The sequence below is a fragment of the Ranitomeya variabilis genome, chromosome 6 (assembly GCF_051348905.1).
Source record: "Ranitomeya variabilis isolate aRanVar5 chromosome 6, aRanVar5.hap1, whole genome shotgun sequence".
Classification (NCBI taxonomy): Eukaryota; Metazoa; Chordata; class Amphibia; order Anura; family Dendrobatidae; genus Ranitomeya; species Ranitomeya variabilis.
The window spans coordinates 235904865-235920666 of NC_135237.1; the positions used below are offsets into that span (position 1 = coordinate 235904865).

The following is a 15802-nucleotide window of genomic DNA, read 5'->3' on the forward strand; positions in this document are numbered from 1 at the left end:
TGTCCAGCAATGTGCCCCAGTGTCCAGCAATCTGCCCCAGTGTCCAGCATTGCCCCAGTGTGTCCAGCAATCTGCCCCAGTATGTCCAGCACTGCCCCCAGTGTGTATAGCAATCTGCCCCAGTGTCCAGCACTGCCCCCAGTGTGTCCAGCAATCTGCCCCAGTGTCCAGCATTGCCCCAGTGTGTCCAGCAATCTGCCCCAGTATGTCCAGCACTGCCCCCAGTGTGTCCAGCAATCTGCCCCAGTGTCCAGCACTGACCCCAGTGTGTCCAGCAATCTGCCCCAGTGTGTCCAGCAATCTGCCCCAGTGTCCAGCAATCTGCCCCAGTGTCCAGCAATCTGCCCCAGTGTCCAGCATTGCCCCAGTGTGTCCAGCAATCTGCCCCAGTATGTCCAGCATTGCCCCAGTGTGTCCAGCAATCTGCCCCAGACTATTACCCCCCCTGTATGCATGGCTCATATCCCCCCCTGCTGTATGCATGGCTTATTTCTCCATCCCCCCCATACCCGCACCCGCTCCCGCTCCTGCTCCCATCTTGCACAGCGCGCCGGCTTATGTCCTCCTTCATCCCCCAGTCCCCCCCGTCCCTCATAGTCATACTCACCTGTCCCACACACTGCATGGCCGTGCCGACATCCCTCGCGCTCTGTCCCGACTCCCGGCGGCGGCGCAGCATCTTCTTCCTGCTTGTGCGGTCATGTGATACTGTCATTAAGGTCATGAGTATGTGCACATTCATGACCTTAATGAGCGGTACCACGTGACTGATCATTCAGGACGAGCTGCAGTGCAGACACCGAGACCATCGCTGGAGCAGGGTGAGTATCGTCTTCAAGGAGAGTGAGTGGGGGGCGGGCGGCCAGGGGGGCCCTGGAGCAGTAGGGGCCCTGCCAGCAGGTGTCAGTGCCTGGGCCCACCGGAGGATCCTCCGGTTCTCCGGTGGGCCAGTCCGAGCCTGGTCACCACTAGAAGGGACACCTGTAAAAAGGCTCAAGTTGCCTGCCATGCGGGTAATGTCTGACTAAGACTAGTTTCACATTTGCGTTCGAATCCGCAGCGCTTAATCCGCATCCGCAAGTGCAGGAAAAAAAGCATAGAAACACGTACAAATGCAGCGTTTTTTAGACGCATGCGGGAAAGCATGCGGTTAATAAAACACTGTGTTTTCACTCTTTATCATGCGTTTTTTTCATGCGTTTGCATTTTTTGTGCGCATGGTGGAAAATTTTACCGGAGAAACATCTAGATAAAAAGACACCACCAATGGGACTACAGAGGGCGTGTATTATGGGATATCTATATATAGACCCTAGGACTGCTGAAATCTTAACAGTGTGCTACTGTATCCTTTGTCATGATGGATCTTCGCTTGGAGAGCTTTTATTTCAACCTGGATTTAAGCATCAAGCTGTTTCTTGCCTGTGCATTTGCTTGGGAGCAACACAGAAATCGCGAAAGATGGAGGACATGGCGTAGGCGTTTTTGGCGACACGCCATTATCGAACTACGTGAGAGCCGTGGAGCCTATCACACGCTATATGGCAAGCTTACTGCCAACCCGGAAAAATTCCCGGAATATACATGGATGTTGCAAGACTCTTTCCGGGATTTGCTTGCTCGTGTCCAAGGAGCCATCCGGAGACAGGACACCCAGCTCAGTAGAGCGATTCCACCAGAGGAACGTCTGCTGGTTACATTAAGGTACGTAACAATTCTAAACAAATGCCAGTCCTAATTTTGGTTGTTCTGACATGCATTCTTTGTATTTTCCTTCATGTCTTTAGCAGAACAACATCATAAATAGAATTGATTGTTAATTTTTTTTAATTTATTTTATTACAGATTTCTGGCAACTGGAGAGAGTTTATCATCCCTCCACTTCCAATACCGGCTTGGAATTTCCACCCTGTCCGGAATAGTTGCGGACACCTGCTGGGCTTTGTGGAATGTTCTCCGGGATGAGTTTATACCCCTACCCACCGCGGACATGTGGATTGAAATTGCTGAAAAATTCTGGAGTGTGTGTGATTTCCCCAACTGTTTGGGAGCGGTGGATGGAAAGCACATCCGCATTATCAAACCAGTCAGAATAGGATCTGAGTACTTCAACTGTAAAAAATATTTTTCTGTTGTGCTCATGGCAATAGCAGATGTGGACTGTCGCTTCATCGCCGTGGACATTGGAGCTTTTGGCCGTGGCAACGATTCCCAGACTTTCAAGAACTCGGATATGGGGCGCCGTGTGTATAGCAAAAATTTTAATTTTCCACGGCCACGACCTCTTCCCAACACTCAAGGTCCACCGATGCCATTTGTTATGGTTGGGGATGAGGCCTTTCAGATGTGCGAAAACCTACTGCAGCCATATTCCAGTCGGGACTTGAACCACACTAAAAGGATCTTTAACTACAGACTGACCAGGGCCTGAAGAACAGTAGATTTTACCTTTGGGATTCTAGTCTCAAAATGGCGCAATCTTGCAACAGCCATTAATCTAAAAATGGAGACAGTCTATGAGGTGGTCAAAGCCTGTGTGGTTCTCCACAATTACATAATGGCTAAGGAGTGACCCAACATTGAACTGGATCAACCAGTTGGAAACCCATTGCCAGATTACCAGCATCACCCGCTGCGGTCAACTGCTGAAGTTGGCCACATGCAGAACCAATTTGCTGCCTTTTTTGATTCTGAAATTGGACGTGTGTCATGGCAGGACAATGTTGTGTAAATGTCCTGTTGGGATTTGGTCTGTACCAGTTATTTTTTTAAATGTTACTAATATTTATTGCTAATAAACTTTATTTTTTGGTATCTTGACTGTGTCTCCTATGTATTTCCTCTACAAACCAAGGCTGCTGTCACACTACCAGTATTTGGTCCGTATTTTACATCAGTATTTGTAAGCCAAAACCAGGAGTGGTTGATAAATGCAGAAGTGGTAAATATGTTTCTATTATACTTTTCCTCTAATTGTTCCACTCCTGGTTTTGGCTTACAAATACTGATGTAAAATACTGACCAAATAATGCTAGTGTGACGGCAGCCTTAGGTTGTTAGTGGTAAGGTTGTTGACTTCATTGCATCCTGATTCTGTTCTGCAGTATCTATTGGACGCAGACTGAAGAGACGATGGCTGTTTAATACAAAACAGATCTATACTCATCTACTCATCACGTGTCAGAAATAGTGAATTCATGATGCACATATAACAGCCTAATGAATTCACTATTTCTGACACATGGCCAGGTGAGCATAGATATGCCTTGTATGACCGCCATTGTCAATTCACTTTGTGTGAAATAGATAACGTACACAGAAGAGAAAATGTAGGTTATACAAGGCAGTTCTCTACTCACCAAGTCAGGTGTCCTAACTAATTAGTTTTTGGACACATGACCTGTTAAGTATAGTTCTGCATTGTAATGCCGCCATTTTCTCTTCAATCTGCAACACTAGTCACAGATTAAGCAGAAGGAAGAGATTGTGGAGAAAATACAAGTATAAATTTTTTGGCCCACCTCATATCTCTATACTAAAGACACACAAAGATGCAGTGTTGTACTTGCTAAGTACTGGAGCTATGATGTGGCCATAATAAAGTGTGCGGCGCAGTGTTTTATTTGGCACACGGTGTGTGCTGCCGGCAGCGAAATACACAATTAACCAAACATTTTTGGGGGCAAAATACATTATTTATTTTGTTAACAAAAAAAAAAAATTAACTGCGCCTGCTTGGGGTAGAGTGCTGGAAACGGGGGGTATGTAGCTGTGAAGCTTGACTCACTGTGGACGACGCAGGGGTGGCAGGAGAAGGGGCAATTAAATTACTGGGGTCTGGCAGATCGGGGATGGGGCTCGACGCATGAGAGGGCTGAGACACACTGGAAGGGTGAGACAAACCTGACATAACAGACACATTGGGAGGTGAGGGGGGAGGAATAAAAATAGTCCGCTTTTTTTTTTCCTTTTTGGGATCGGCGCTGCGGTCTGGGGAGCCTCGGCAGGCTCATTTCTTGCGGCCTGGTCATAGTGGCCAAACTGTCACTGTCTTTGTCCCGCTGCTGCAGCTGCAGCTGCATGGTTGCGGTAGGAGTTTGTAAGGCCATGCCAGGGTCCTGCTACATCGTGATGGCAGGGTGGAAGGCCATGCCAGGGTCCTGCTGCATCGTGGTGGCGGAGCGGAAGGGAATGCCAGGGTCCTTGCTGCATCGTGGTGGCGGAGCGGATGGAATGCCAGGGTCCTGCTGCTGCATGGTGGTGTCAGTGGAGGAGGTCCAAGCAGGAGCAGCAGTTGTCATGGTGGTGGCGGTGGGATGTTCTACAGCACTCGGCATGGTGGTGGTGCTGTAGTGGTGTCCGGCAGTGCTTGGAATGGAGGTGGCCGTGCAGTGGTATGCAGCAGAGGTCGGCATTGAGGTCAAGCGTGACAGTGTAGGCACAGGTGGATATGCCGCCACTGTCTGCTGAAAATACCGACTCTGCTGCATTGCCTGCACGTAAGCAGCATTGGAGGCCTGCGTGACACTAAGCTGGAGATCAGGAGTAAGGTGTTCCGACATGCCCTGTTCAATTTGATTAAAAAAATGATGTGCTGGCCTCTGGAGGTCGACTTTTACTTGGTCAAGGCTTTTGGTGACCTCCTGGATACGTGTATTCATATGGCTAATGGCAGTATCCAGTCGGTCACCCGAAGCCTTGAGTCCATCGTGAAAAACCGAGCTCAAGTGCAAAAACTCGGGCATGAGTGACCTGTCCGATGCCCTCTGCCACTGCCGGGAGGAGCCCCCCAAAAAAGGGGCCGAGCACTGGGAAAGGGGAACACCTGATGGACCAGCTTCCTGGTCTCCAGTTAGTGTGGCAGGCCCACTTGCTGCAGCGCTGCTGGATGGCTGGGACCAAAACATTACAAAACGACAACTCCTGTTGAATAGAAACATACAGCTTATGGCAAGACAACTCAACCTAATACACCAAAAAAATACTTACCGTATGTTCTCTGGGCAAGGACCGGTCTTAAAAATGCCAGAATGCGGTGGTATTTATACTTTCGGATCCTTGCCCCAGAACCACTGGGAACACGGCAATCTTGACGCAGGTCCTTGTTGAAGTGGTCCTTCATTGAACGCCAACGTGTTTTGTGTAAAGATTCGGAGAAGAATCCGAGCGTGGACCCTCTGGGTCGTGACTCTAGAGCCCCCGAGGACGAGCGGACCAGATGGAACCACCCCCTATACAGGGAGCATTACGAGCAGGTCCAAGGGGGAATGGAGACACAACAGCTAGAGCCAAAGGGACGACCAAAAAGAGAGAGAGAGACCAGGCAAAATGGAACTGGAGCAGACTTGGGGAGATATACACACCAGGAGACACTGGAGAGAGACACGGGAAACCACGAGGCTGAAAAAGAAACAAAAGGGAAAGAACTAAAGAACCGGACTAAAAACAAGAGAAGATGAAAAACGGAAAACTGGCACAGGACTGGGAATTGGCAGATGAAACGGGAACACTCTGAGGACAGGAACACGGGACCGGCACGGCAGGAACACGGGGCGGACAAAGCTGGAACGCAGAGCAGACACGGCAGGAACAAAGGGCTGACACAGCGGAGACACAGAGTAACAAGCGTAGGGAATAATACAGAGACTAGGGAGCCTAGGGCATAGGAACGCTGACAAAAGACAGAGAACCTACAAAGCAAAGGCGTCTTACCTGGGAAGACGCCGGGAAGAAATACCCGATGCGCGCCGCCATGTTGGGGCGGGGCCATCAGGTCGCGACCTCCCAGAAGGCTCAGCGGCGCAAGAGACGCGACCGCGCATGCGCAAAGGAACCAGACGCCGCGACCCAGCGAAGGAGGAAGCAGAGCGGCGAGGGACAGAGTCGTCAGTGCGCCGAGGGATAAGAGAAGGCAGGTAAGTATTTGCGGACGTAACATTTTGACTTTGAGCACTGTTGAAAAAACAAAAAATAAGGGTTAGACAATGGACTTTTGGCTGTGCTCACACAACTGTGTGTGATGAGAGAAACTCCTGAGAGTTTCTGTCATCACACACAGTTTTAGTGATCACAGCCAAGGTCTCTGCTGCATCACACTGCATTGCAATACTTACAAAATGCATTTCGGACCCTAGTTGGGGCATTGTCCCAGCCATCCCACATCGCTTTGGCCACCTCATTCCATAGCCGCCAGGTCGTCACGTTGTCCGAGTGCTGCAGAACCCGAGTGTCCCACAACGGGACTCGCTCATGGACCAGGGAGATGAGGATATCGTTGTCAATGAGGTCCTCATCCTGTTCGAGAACCTAAAAAAATAAATGAATACATTAATGTTGGATACATTAACATAACGAAAAGAAAGAAAACAGAGGCTGAGAAATTGCATGAATAATGAAAGTCAAGATAAAAAAGGAGTCCAGAAGAAAAATGTACAGAAAGAGAAAAGTAAAGAAAGGAAGATTCAAGAATACTAAAGTGAGGATACAGTAAACAGTCAGCCAGGTATACTTACACACTGCCACCTTGCCACCCGACCGTGACCCCGCTGCTCCTGCTCGTCCTCTGCCGCAGTGGAAGAAGTGCTCTAAAAAAAGGAAAAAAAATTGTCACGTCTGTAGATGTGACAGTGAATATTTACCAATCTGAGGAGTTGAGTACTCACTTCACTGACATGTTTGGCTTGAGAAGGCCCATGATGTTGCTCCTCATCAGAAGATGACATTCTGATGCATGCAAAAAGAAAGAAATGGCAGAAATTAGGACATGAAGAGACAGAAAATAGAAAATACACTGTGTTCCAAATTATTATGCAAATTGGATTTAAGTGTGATAAAGGTTTAATTGTTTTGTTTTTCAAATAAACTCGTGGATGGTATTGTGTCTCAGGGCTCAATGTATCACTGAAATCAATCTTAAACACATGTGATAATTGGTTTTCCAGATTATTCTTATTAAAGGAAAACTACTTAAAAATGATGTTCCACATTATTAAGCAGGTCACAGTTTTCAAGTAACATGGGAAAGAAAAAGGATCTCTCTGCTGCCGAAAAGCATCAAATAGTGCAATGCCTTGGTGAAGGGATGAAAACATTAGAAATTTCCCGAAAACTTAAGCGTGATCATCGTAGTGTTAAGAGATTTGTGGCTGTATCTGAGCACAGATGTGTTTATGCTGATAAAGGCATAATGAGGAAGATTTCTGCCAGGCAAGTTCATCGGATTAAGAGAGCAGCTGCTAAAAAGCCATTACAAAGCAGCAAACAGATATTTGAAACTGCTGGTGCCTCTGGAGTCCCTCGAACCTCAAGGTGTAGGCTCCTTCAAAGGCTTGCTGTGGTGCATAAACCTACTATTCAGCCACCCTTAAACAGTGTTCACAAGCAGAAATGGTTGCATTGGGCCCACACATACATGAAGACTATTTTCCAAACAGTCTTGTTTACTGATAAGCGTTGAGCAACCCTGGATGGTCCAGATGGATGGAGTAGTGGATGGTTGGTGGATGGCACCTGTTCCAACAAGGCTGCAACGTCAGAAAGGAGGTGGAGGAGTCATGTTTTGGGCCGGAATCATGGAGAAACAGCTGGTAGGGTCCTTTAAGGTTCCTGAAGGTGTGAAAATGACCTCTGCAAAGTATACTGTATAGAGTTTCTGACTGACAACTTTCCTCCATGGTATAAAAAGCAGAAATGTGCCTTCAGGAGCAAAATCATCTTCATGCATGACAATGCACCATCTCATGCTGCAAAGAATACCTCATTGGCTGCTATGGGCATAAAAGGAGAGAAACTCATGGTGTGGCCACCATCTTCCCCTGACCTCAACCCTATAGAGAACCTTTGGAGTATCATCAAGCAAAAGATCTAGGAGTGTGGGAGGCAGTTCACATCAAACCAGCAGCTCAGGGAGGGAAGAAATACAAGCAGAAACTCTCCAAAAACTCACAAGTTCAATGGATGCAAGAATTGTGAAGGTGATATCAAAGAAGGGTTCCTATGGTAACATGTAACTTGTCCCGTTAGGATGTTTTGGAGTTAAATAGATTTTTTATTCAGTGAATGTGACCTCCTATTGCTGCTATTTCCACAAATGAGCATTTTCAGTTCTTTAAAACATATCAAATGTTTAGAAATTCTTATGTGCCTAATAATTTGGAACAGTGCATTTTAAGTTTTTATTCATTTTGGAGATTATACTGTTATCATTGGGATGTTTCTTCAATAAAATTCGATGTATACTCTAACGGGTGATTACGTTTATTAGACTGACTGTCATTTGCACCAACCATTTAGGAAAATCCGATAAAAATGTCAGTTGCATAATAATTTGGAACATAGTGTAAAGGCATTGGCTAGGATATACTCACATTGTTCAGTCTTGTTTCCTCCAAGGTGCTTTTGGCATTCTGGTCTGGTTCTCTGTCCGCTGAGTAGTGACCTGCAAATGTCCACTCCCTCCCTTTATCACCTTGTATGTGGGGGGTGGCTAATCAGTGTCTAGACATGATTTTCAGTGGTGTAAAGCATACGTTCAAAAACGCAAGCAAACGCATGTGCTTGCGGCCGCATGCATTCACATAGACAGCAATGCGTTTTTTTGCCGCATTCCATCCGCTAACAACCACATACGTTTCTAGGCGGCAAATTGACACCTCTAAAATTACTACATGTAGTGTTTACTGCGCCAAACCGCAGACAACGAAACGACGCATGCATCGTCAAATGCGGCAAAATGCAATCGATCGCAGACACATGCGTCTCTAATGTTAAATGTTAAATATAGGAATACACAACGCATGCGGATAATTGCAGAAGAAACGCTGCGGACACAACCGCAAATGTGAAACCGGCTTTAAAGGACAGAGAGAGAAAGAGAGGACCTTGTGGGAAGCCTTAGGCAGCAAGGGACTTCAACCACAGTGCAGTAAGGAAGGCTTCCAACCCCACCTGGCTAGGGGGATTCCGAATCGCTTCCAGGATGGCCGGACCTCACCATCACCTGTGATGTGTACCAGAATTGTGGTTGCATACTACCAGTAAAGGTAAAGAGACTGCAACCTTGTGTCCTCCAATTCTTTCCGGCACTACACTGGTGTCACCTTTACCCACTACACTGGGAGCCCAGGGGATCAAGCTTCACCTATGGGAAGCCATACCATCCCTTCTGCAGTACCATCATCCCTAGTGGACCCCTTTAAGCAGCGTCGGTCATCCCTGACCGAATACAACACTATTTATTCAAAACAACCCCTTTAAAGACCTTCCCTTTAACTTGGATGCCCAGGGCCATGGACCGGGTCCCTGTCATCGTGACCACCCCTTTAACGACCACCGACCCGGCCCGAGTACCCCAGGGTCCGAGAGGGCACTCCACACGTGCTGACCCTTTAAGAGGGTGGGACGGGATGCATTTGCTCTAAGGACATTGCTGGAGGCCTGGCTGGAAGCATACAGTCCATGGGGAAGGGAAGCACCGACCGCAGTACTGGTGAGTGAAATGACACTTCGGAGATCCTGCCTGTCAGAGCAGGGATCAGCCATGGTGTTAACAGAGTATGTCACTTCTTTCAGCATTTTTCACCCATTGAAAGTAATGGGTGGTGAAAAAACAATGAAAAAAAAGCAGGTATCAGGTTTTACTGCATTGTTAGTGACAAAAGTACAGCAGTATGTAAAACCATTTATTTTTGTGATTTTACCAGGTTTACCATCTTGTCTTGGTCACCTGAAATGACAGTTTGCATTAGTAGAGTTTAATTAAATTAGCGATACAAACAAAGAACACATTGGCCAACCAAGGTGTGAGATTGAACAATGCCTGTGACCAACAAGGTGTAAAATTGAACAATGCCTAGCAGGGCCGTATTTGCCACTAGGCACCTGAGGGCACATGCCTGGGGTGGGGACAATGCAGGGGGCGGCACCTGAGCAAGGTTTGTTGTTGTTTTTTTTTAATAAAAGCATGATCATGTGTGGCCAATGGCCATTATACAGTATGGAGCATCATGTGTGGCCGTTATACAGTATGGAGCATCATGTGTTGCCAATGACCATTATACGGTATGGAGCATCATGTGTGGCGGTTATACAGTATGGAGCATCATGTGTGGCCATTATACAGTATTGAACATCATGTGGGATCATTATACAGTATGGAGAACTGTGTGTGGCCATTATACAGTATGGAGCACTATGTGTGGCCATTATACAGTATGGAGCACTATGTGTGGCCATTATACAGTATGGAGCACTGTGTGGCCATTATACATTATGGAGCATCATGTGTGGCCATTATACACTATGGAGCATCATGTGTGGCCATTATACAGTATTGAGCATCATGTGTGGCCATTATACAGTATGGAGAACTGTGTGTGGCCATTATACAGTATGGAGCATCATGTGTGGTGGCCGTTGTACAGTATTGAGCATCATGTGTGGCCATTATACAGTATTGAGCATCATGTGGGGCCATTATACAGTATGGAGCATCATGTGTGGCCATTATATAGTATTGAGCATCATGTGTGGCCATTATACAGTATAGAGCACTGTGGCCATATTTTTTTTTGTTTAATTATTGTATAATTATTGTATATAAAACAGTGTGATCAGCAGTGCTAAATGGCTGTGGTTGGGACATGGATATGGGTGTGACTAGTTGTGAAATGGGTGTGGTCAGAGGCGTGGCCTAAAATTTGCCGCGGCGCACTACGCGCGCCGCAAACATTATACCTCCTTCCCTTCTTCAAAAGTTGGGAGGTATGGTACCGCATTTGCCAGATCATGGCAAGTGCCGCAAATCCCATAGGGAATGAATGAAGCCGAACGCAGTGTTGTCGTAAGTGATCCGCTACGCAGCAGATGCAGAAAAACTGCCTGATCTGCTGCAAAAGGCGACTTTTACATCAGCGATTCTTGCCAAAGTCACTGCCGATAGTGTCATACTCACCAAAGGGGGAGGCAGCACTAATAGTGCCTAGGGCAGCAGAAACTCTAAATACAGCCCTGATGCCTAGGCAACTTAATGGCTGACCAAAGTATGAAAGTAAATAGTGTCTTACAAACTGAATGCAATGCCAGTGTCTTTGGTAAATGATTCCAGACCAATTCACTTCCCTCAGCTGTTACATTTGTATGTGTATTTTCTCATCCACATATGTGTTGCATTGGTGACCTGTGTTCATGCTGAACTTTGGGATCCTAAAATATCCAGCAAAAAAACACAAAAACCTGCATTTTTGATGTTGCTTCTTTTCTGCCAAGCGTGCAAGTTTTGCTGCAGAAAAAAGCTGAAAAAACTCCTAGTATGAACATAGACTAACAGATTAAAAGAAATCATGCAAATGATCCATGCAAAATTTCCACATGATTTGGTTTACATCTTTAAACTATTTATACATTTATTATCTACCGTATATACTCGAATATAAGCTGAGATTTTCAGCCCCACTCGGCTTATACTCGAGTCATTGTCGGTGGGGGGAGGGGGAGCGGCGGCTGTCACATACTCACCTGCTCCCGGCAATGTTCCTGCATTTCCGATGGTCTCCAGGCACTGACAGCTTCTTCCTGTGTTGAACGGTCACATGGTACCACTCATTACAGTAATGAATATGGAAGTGACTCCACTCCCATAGGGGTGGAGCCGCATATTCATTACTGTAATGAGCAGTACCAGTGACCGCTCAACGCTGGAAGAAGCTGTCAGCACCCGGAGATCATCTATAAGAAAGAAGCAGAGACCGTGTCAGGAGCAGGTGAGTATAATAGGGAGGGTGAGCACTGCGCAATATTAACCTGTCCCCGTTCCACTGCCTGGCACCGCTCCATCTTCCGCGTCCTCTGCAGTGACTGTTCAGGTCAGAGGGTGCAATGACATGTATAGTATGCGCCGTCTGCCTGAACAGTCACAGCAGAGGACGTGGAAGACAGAGCGGCGGCTGTCGGTAGAACGGGGCCAGGTGAATATTGAAAGTGCCGGGGGCCTGAGCGACGAGAGGTGAGTATGTCATTTTTTTTTTTTAAATCGCTGTAACAGCATATGGGGCAAATGTTTCAATGGAGCATCTTATGGGGTCATAATCAGCATTTGTGCAGCATTGTATAGGGCAAATGTCTGTATGGAGTATCTTATGGGGCCATTATTAACCTTTATGCAGCATTATATGGGGCAAATGTCTGTATGGAGCATCTTATGGGGCAATAATCACCCTGTATGCAGCATTATATGGGGCACATTTTCTATGGAGCATCTTATGGGGCCATTATTAACCTTTGTGCAGCATTATATGGGTCATATTTTAATAAGGAGCATCTTATGGGGACCATCATAAACTTTATGGAGCATTATATGGGGCGTATTTTGTATGGAGCATCTTTTGGGGCCGATCATGAACTGTATGGAGCATTATATGGGGCTCCTGATTCCATATAGATATTGAAAAACACTTAACCTACTGATGTCTCAATCAATTTTACTTTTATTGGTATCTATTTTTATTTTTTAAATTTACCAGTAGCTGCTGCATTTCCCACCCTAGGCTTATACTCGAGTCAATATGGCAAAATTAGGGGTCTCGGCTTATACTCGGGTCGGCTTATACTCGAGTATATACGTTTTATATTATATTGCATGTTTTTTATTACTTCACAAATTGTACTAAATGAAGCATGCTATAGAGAGGATAAGAACTCAATAATTGTTAACAAAAAATGTAATTACCTTCCAGCTTCCTGCAGCTAAGTTTTGTAATGCTCCAGCAGCGCCTTCTAAGGTGTCCGGATTAGAGCACTCAGATAGAAGTATGAGGTAGGGTTTAACTATTGAAGGATGCCATAACATCTGAATTCCTTTTGGCGGGTCTGCACACTCAGGGAAAGGGCCAACTCCGCCCCACTGACAAAAGATGTAAGAATATGTAATAATTTTAGCAAAATCAAAGAAAGAATAACAAGTCAATACATAACACTGTTCTTTACCGATAAATTTATTATTGTACATGCATATTGATAAATGATAAAATGAAAACCATTAAAGGGAATCTGTCGCCTCATTTTGCCGCTATAAACTGCTGCCACCGCCATTAGGGGCTTATCTAGAGCATTCTATAATGCTGTAGATAAGCCCCCCGATGTAACCTGAAAGATTAGAAAAACAAGTTAGATTATACTCACCTGGGGGGCGGTCCAGTGCGGTCCGGTCCGATGGGTGTCACAGGTCCGGGTCTGGCGCCTCCCATCTTCATGCAAAGATGTCCTCTTCCTTGCTTCTGTCGCGGCTCCTGCGCAGGTGTTATTCTCTGCCCTGTTGAGAGCAGAGCAAAGTACTGCAGTGCGCAGGTGCTGGGAAAAGTCAGAGAGGCCCGGCGTCTGCGCACTGCAGTACTTTATGCTGCCCTCAACAGGGCAAATCAGTTCGCCTGTGCAGGAGCTGCAACAGAAGCAAGGAAGAGGACATCATTGCATGAAGATGGGAGGTGCCTGACCCGGACCGTGACGCCCATCGGACCCGAACCGCATCGGATCGCCCCTGGGTGAGTATAATCTAACTTGTTTTCCTTATCTTTCAGGATACATAGGGGGCTTATCTACAGCATTACAGAATGCTGTAGATAAGCCCCTGATGTCGGTGGCTGCAGGTTATTGCAGCAAAATGAGATGACAGATTCCCTTTAAGAGGTGAAATTAATAAGAAACCAAGCACATCACTTCAAGGCAACATTATTCCCTAATAGAAGTGTCCTCCTTCAGCAGGATAATGAACTTTGCCACAAAATTGTTTAGCCATGGTTTGAAATTTTTAGATCTCAGTCTGATTCAGCATTTATGCAATATGATGGACAAAAAAAGTCAAATTTATGGACCTCCTAACTTGCACTTTAAATGAAATCTGTTACCTTGAGAAATGATAATTAAATGCACATATAGGGAAATCTGCAGTTAAATAGTGTATAAATCTGGTATAGCAGGTTTACTGAGGCACGAGCTACAAGGAGAAAATAAAGTTATATTCTCTCTGCAGCAGCTCATTTCCAGTCATTGGGGAGGTGCAGGGCACTATTTAGTACACAGTGAGTGTGCTGTAATCACTCCCCGTCACTCTGAATGACAGTCAGCTCTGCAGTGTGTGTGTGTGTGTGCAAAAAGGCTGTCATTGTACAAGGGGAAAGACTACAGCTGCGCTGACTATATAATCAGTGGTGACTGTAACAGCTCTTTGCCCTTCTCCAATGATTAAAAGCAAGAGGTTGTAGTAGGTGAGGCCTGACTGCTATGTAAGGAGGAAGCTTGGCGATAAAGTCCCGCTATTTATCCTTTAACCCCTTAAGCCCCGAGGGTGGTTTGCACGTTAATGACCAGGCCAATTTTTACAATTCTGACCACTGTCCCTTTATGAGGTTATAACTCTGGAACGCTTCAACGGATCTTGGCGATTCTGACATTGTTTTCTCGTGACATATTGTACTTCATGTTAGTGGTAAAATTTCTTCGATATAACTTGCGTTTATTTGTGAAAAAAATGAATATTTGGCGAAAATTTTGAAAATTTCGCAATTTTCCAACTTTGAATTTTTATGCCCTTAAATGACAGACATATGTCACACAAAATACTTAATAAATAACATTTCCCACATGTCTACTTTACATCAGCACAATTTTGGAACCAAAATTTTTTTTTGTGACGGAGTTATAAGGGTTAAAAGTTGACCAGCAATTTCTCATTTTTACAACACCATTTTTTTTTAGGGACCACATCTCATTTGAAGTCATTTTGACGGGTCTATATGATAGAAAATACCCAAGTGTGACACCATTCTAAAAACTGCACCCCTCAAGGTACTCAAAACCACTTTCAAGAAGTTTATTAACCCTTCAGGTGTTTCACAGGAATTTTTGGAATGTTTAAATAAAAATGAACATTTAACTTTTTTTCACACAAAATTTATTTCAGCTCCAATTTGTTTTATTTCCCCTAAGGAACTTATCTAGATGTGTGGTGAGCACTTTGACCCAACAAGTGCTTTACAGAAGTTTATAATGCAGAGCCGTAAAAATAAAAAATCATATTTTTTCACAAAAATGATCTTTTCACCCCCAATTTTTTATTTTCCCAAGGGTGAGAGAAGAAATTGGACCCCAAAAATTGTTGTGCAATTTGTCCTGAGTACACCGATACCCCATATGTGGGTGTAAACCATTGTTTGGGCGCAGGGCAGAGCTCAGAAGGGAAGGAGCGCCATTTGACTTTTCAATGCAAAATTTACTGGAATTGAGATGGGACGCCATGTTGCGTTTGGAGAGCCCCTAATGTGCCTAAACATTGAAACCCCCCACGAGTGACACCATTTTGGAAAGTAGACCCCTTAAGGAACTTATCTAGATGTGTGTTGAGCACTTTGACCCAACAAGTGCTTCACAGAAGTTTATAATGCAGAGCCGTAAAAATAAAAAATCATATTTTTTCACAAAAATGATCTTTTCACCCCCATTTTTTTATTTCCCCAAGGGTAAGAGAAGAAATTAGACCACAAAAGTTGTTGTGCAATTTGTCCTGAGTACGACGATACCCCATATGTGGGTGTAAACCATTGTTTGGGCGCATAGCAGAGCTCAGAAGGGAAGAAGCGCTATTTTACTTTTCAATGCAAAATTGACTGGAATTAAGATGGGATGCCATGTTGCGTTTGGAGAGCCCCTGATGTGCCTAAACATTAAACCCCCCCACAAGTGACACCATTTTGGAAAGTAGACCCCCTAAGGAACTTATCTAGATGTGTTTTGAGAGCTTTGAACCCCCAAG

General features: G+C 45.4%; 1 protein-coding gene across 13 annotated transcripts in view; it reads right to left on the minus strand.

Annotated features, from left to right (window-relative positions):
• The window catches only part of CTNND2 (catenin delta 2), a 3400942-nt gene that overhangs the window by 1238464 nt on the left and 2146676 nt on the right, over window positions 1-15802 (minus strand). For all 13 annotated transcript variants that reach the window (XM_077269511.1, XM_077269508.1, XM_077269506.1 and 10 more), the window contains one exon: window positions 12725-12898. In XM_077269511.1, coding sequence (XP_077125626.1) covers window positions 12725-12898 — 174 coding nt within the window. The remainder of the gene's footprint in view (window positions 1-12724; window positions 12899-15802) is intronic.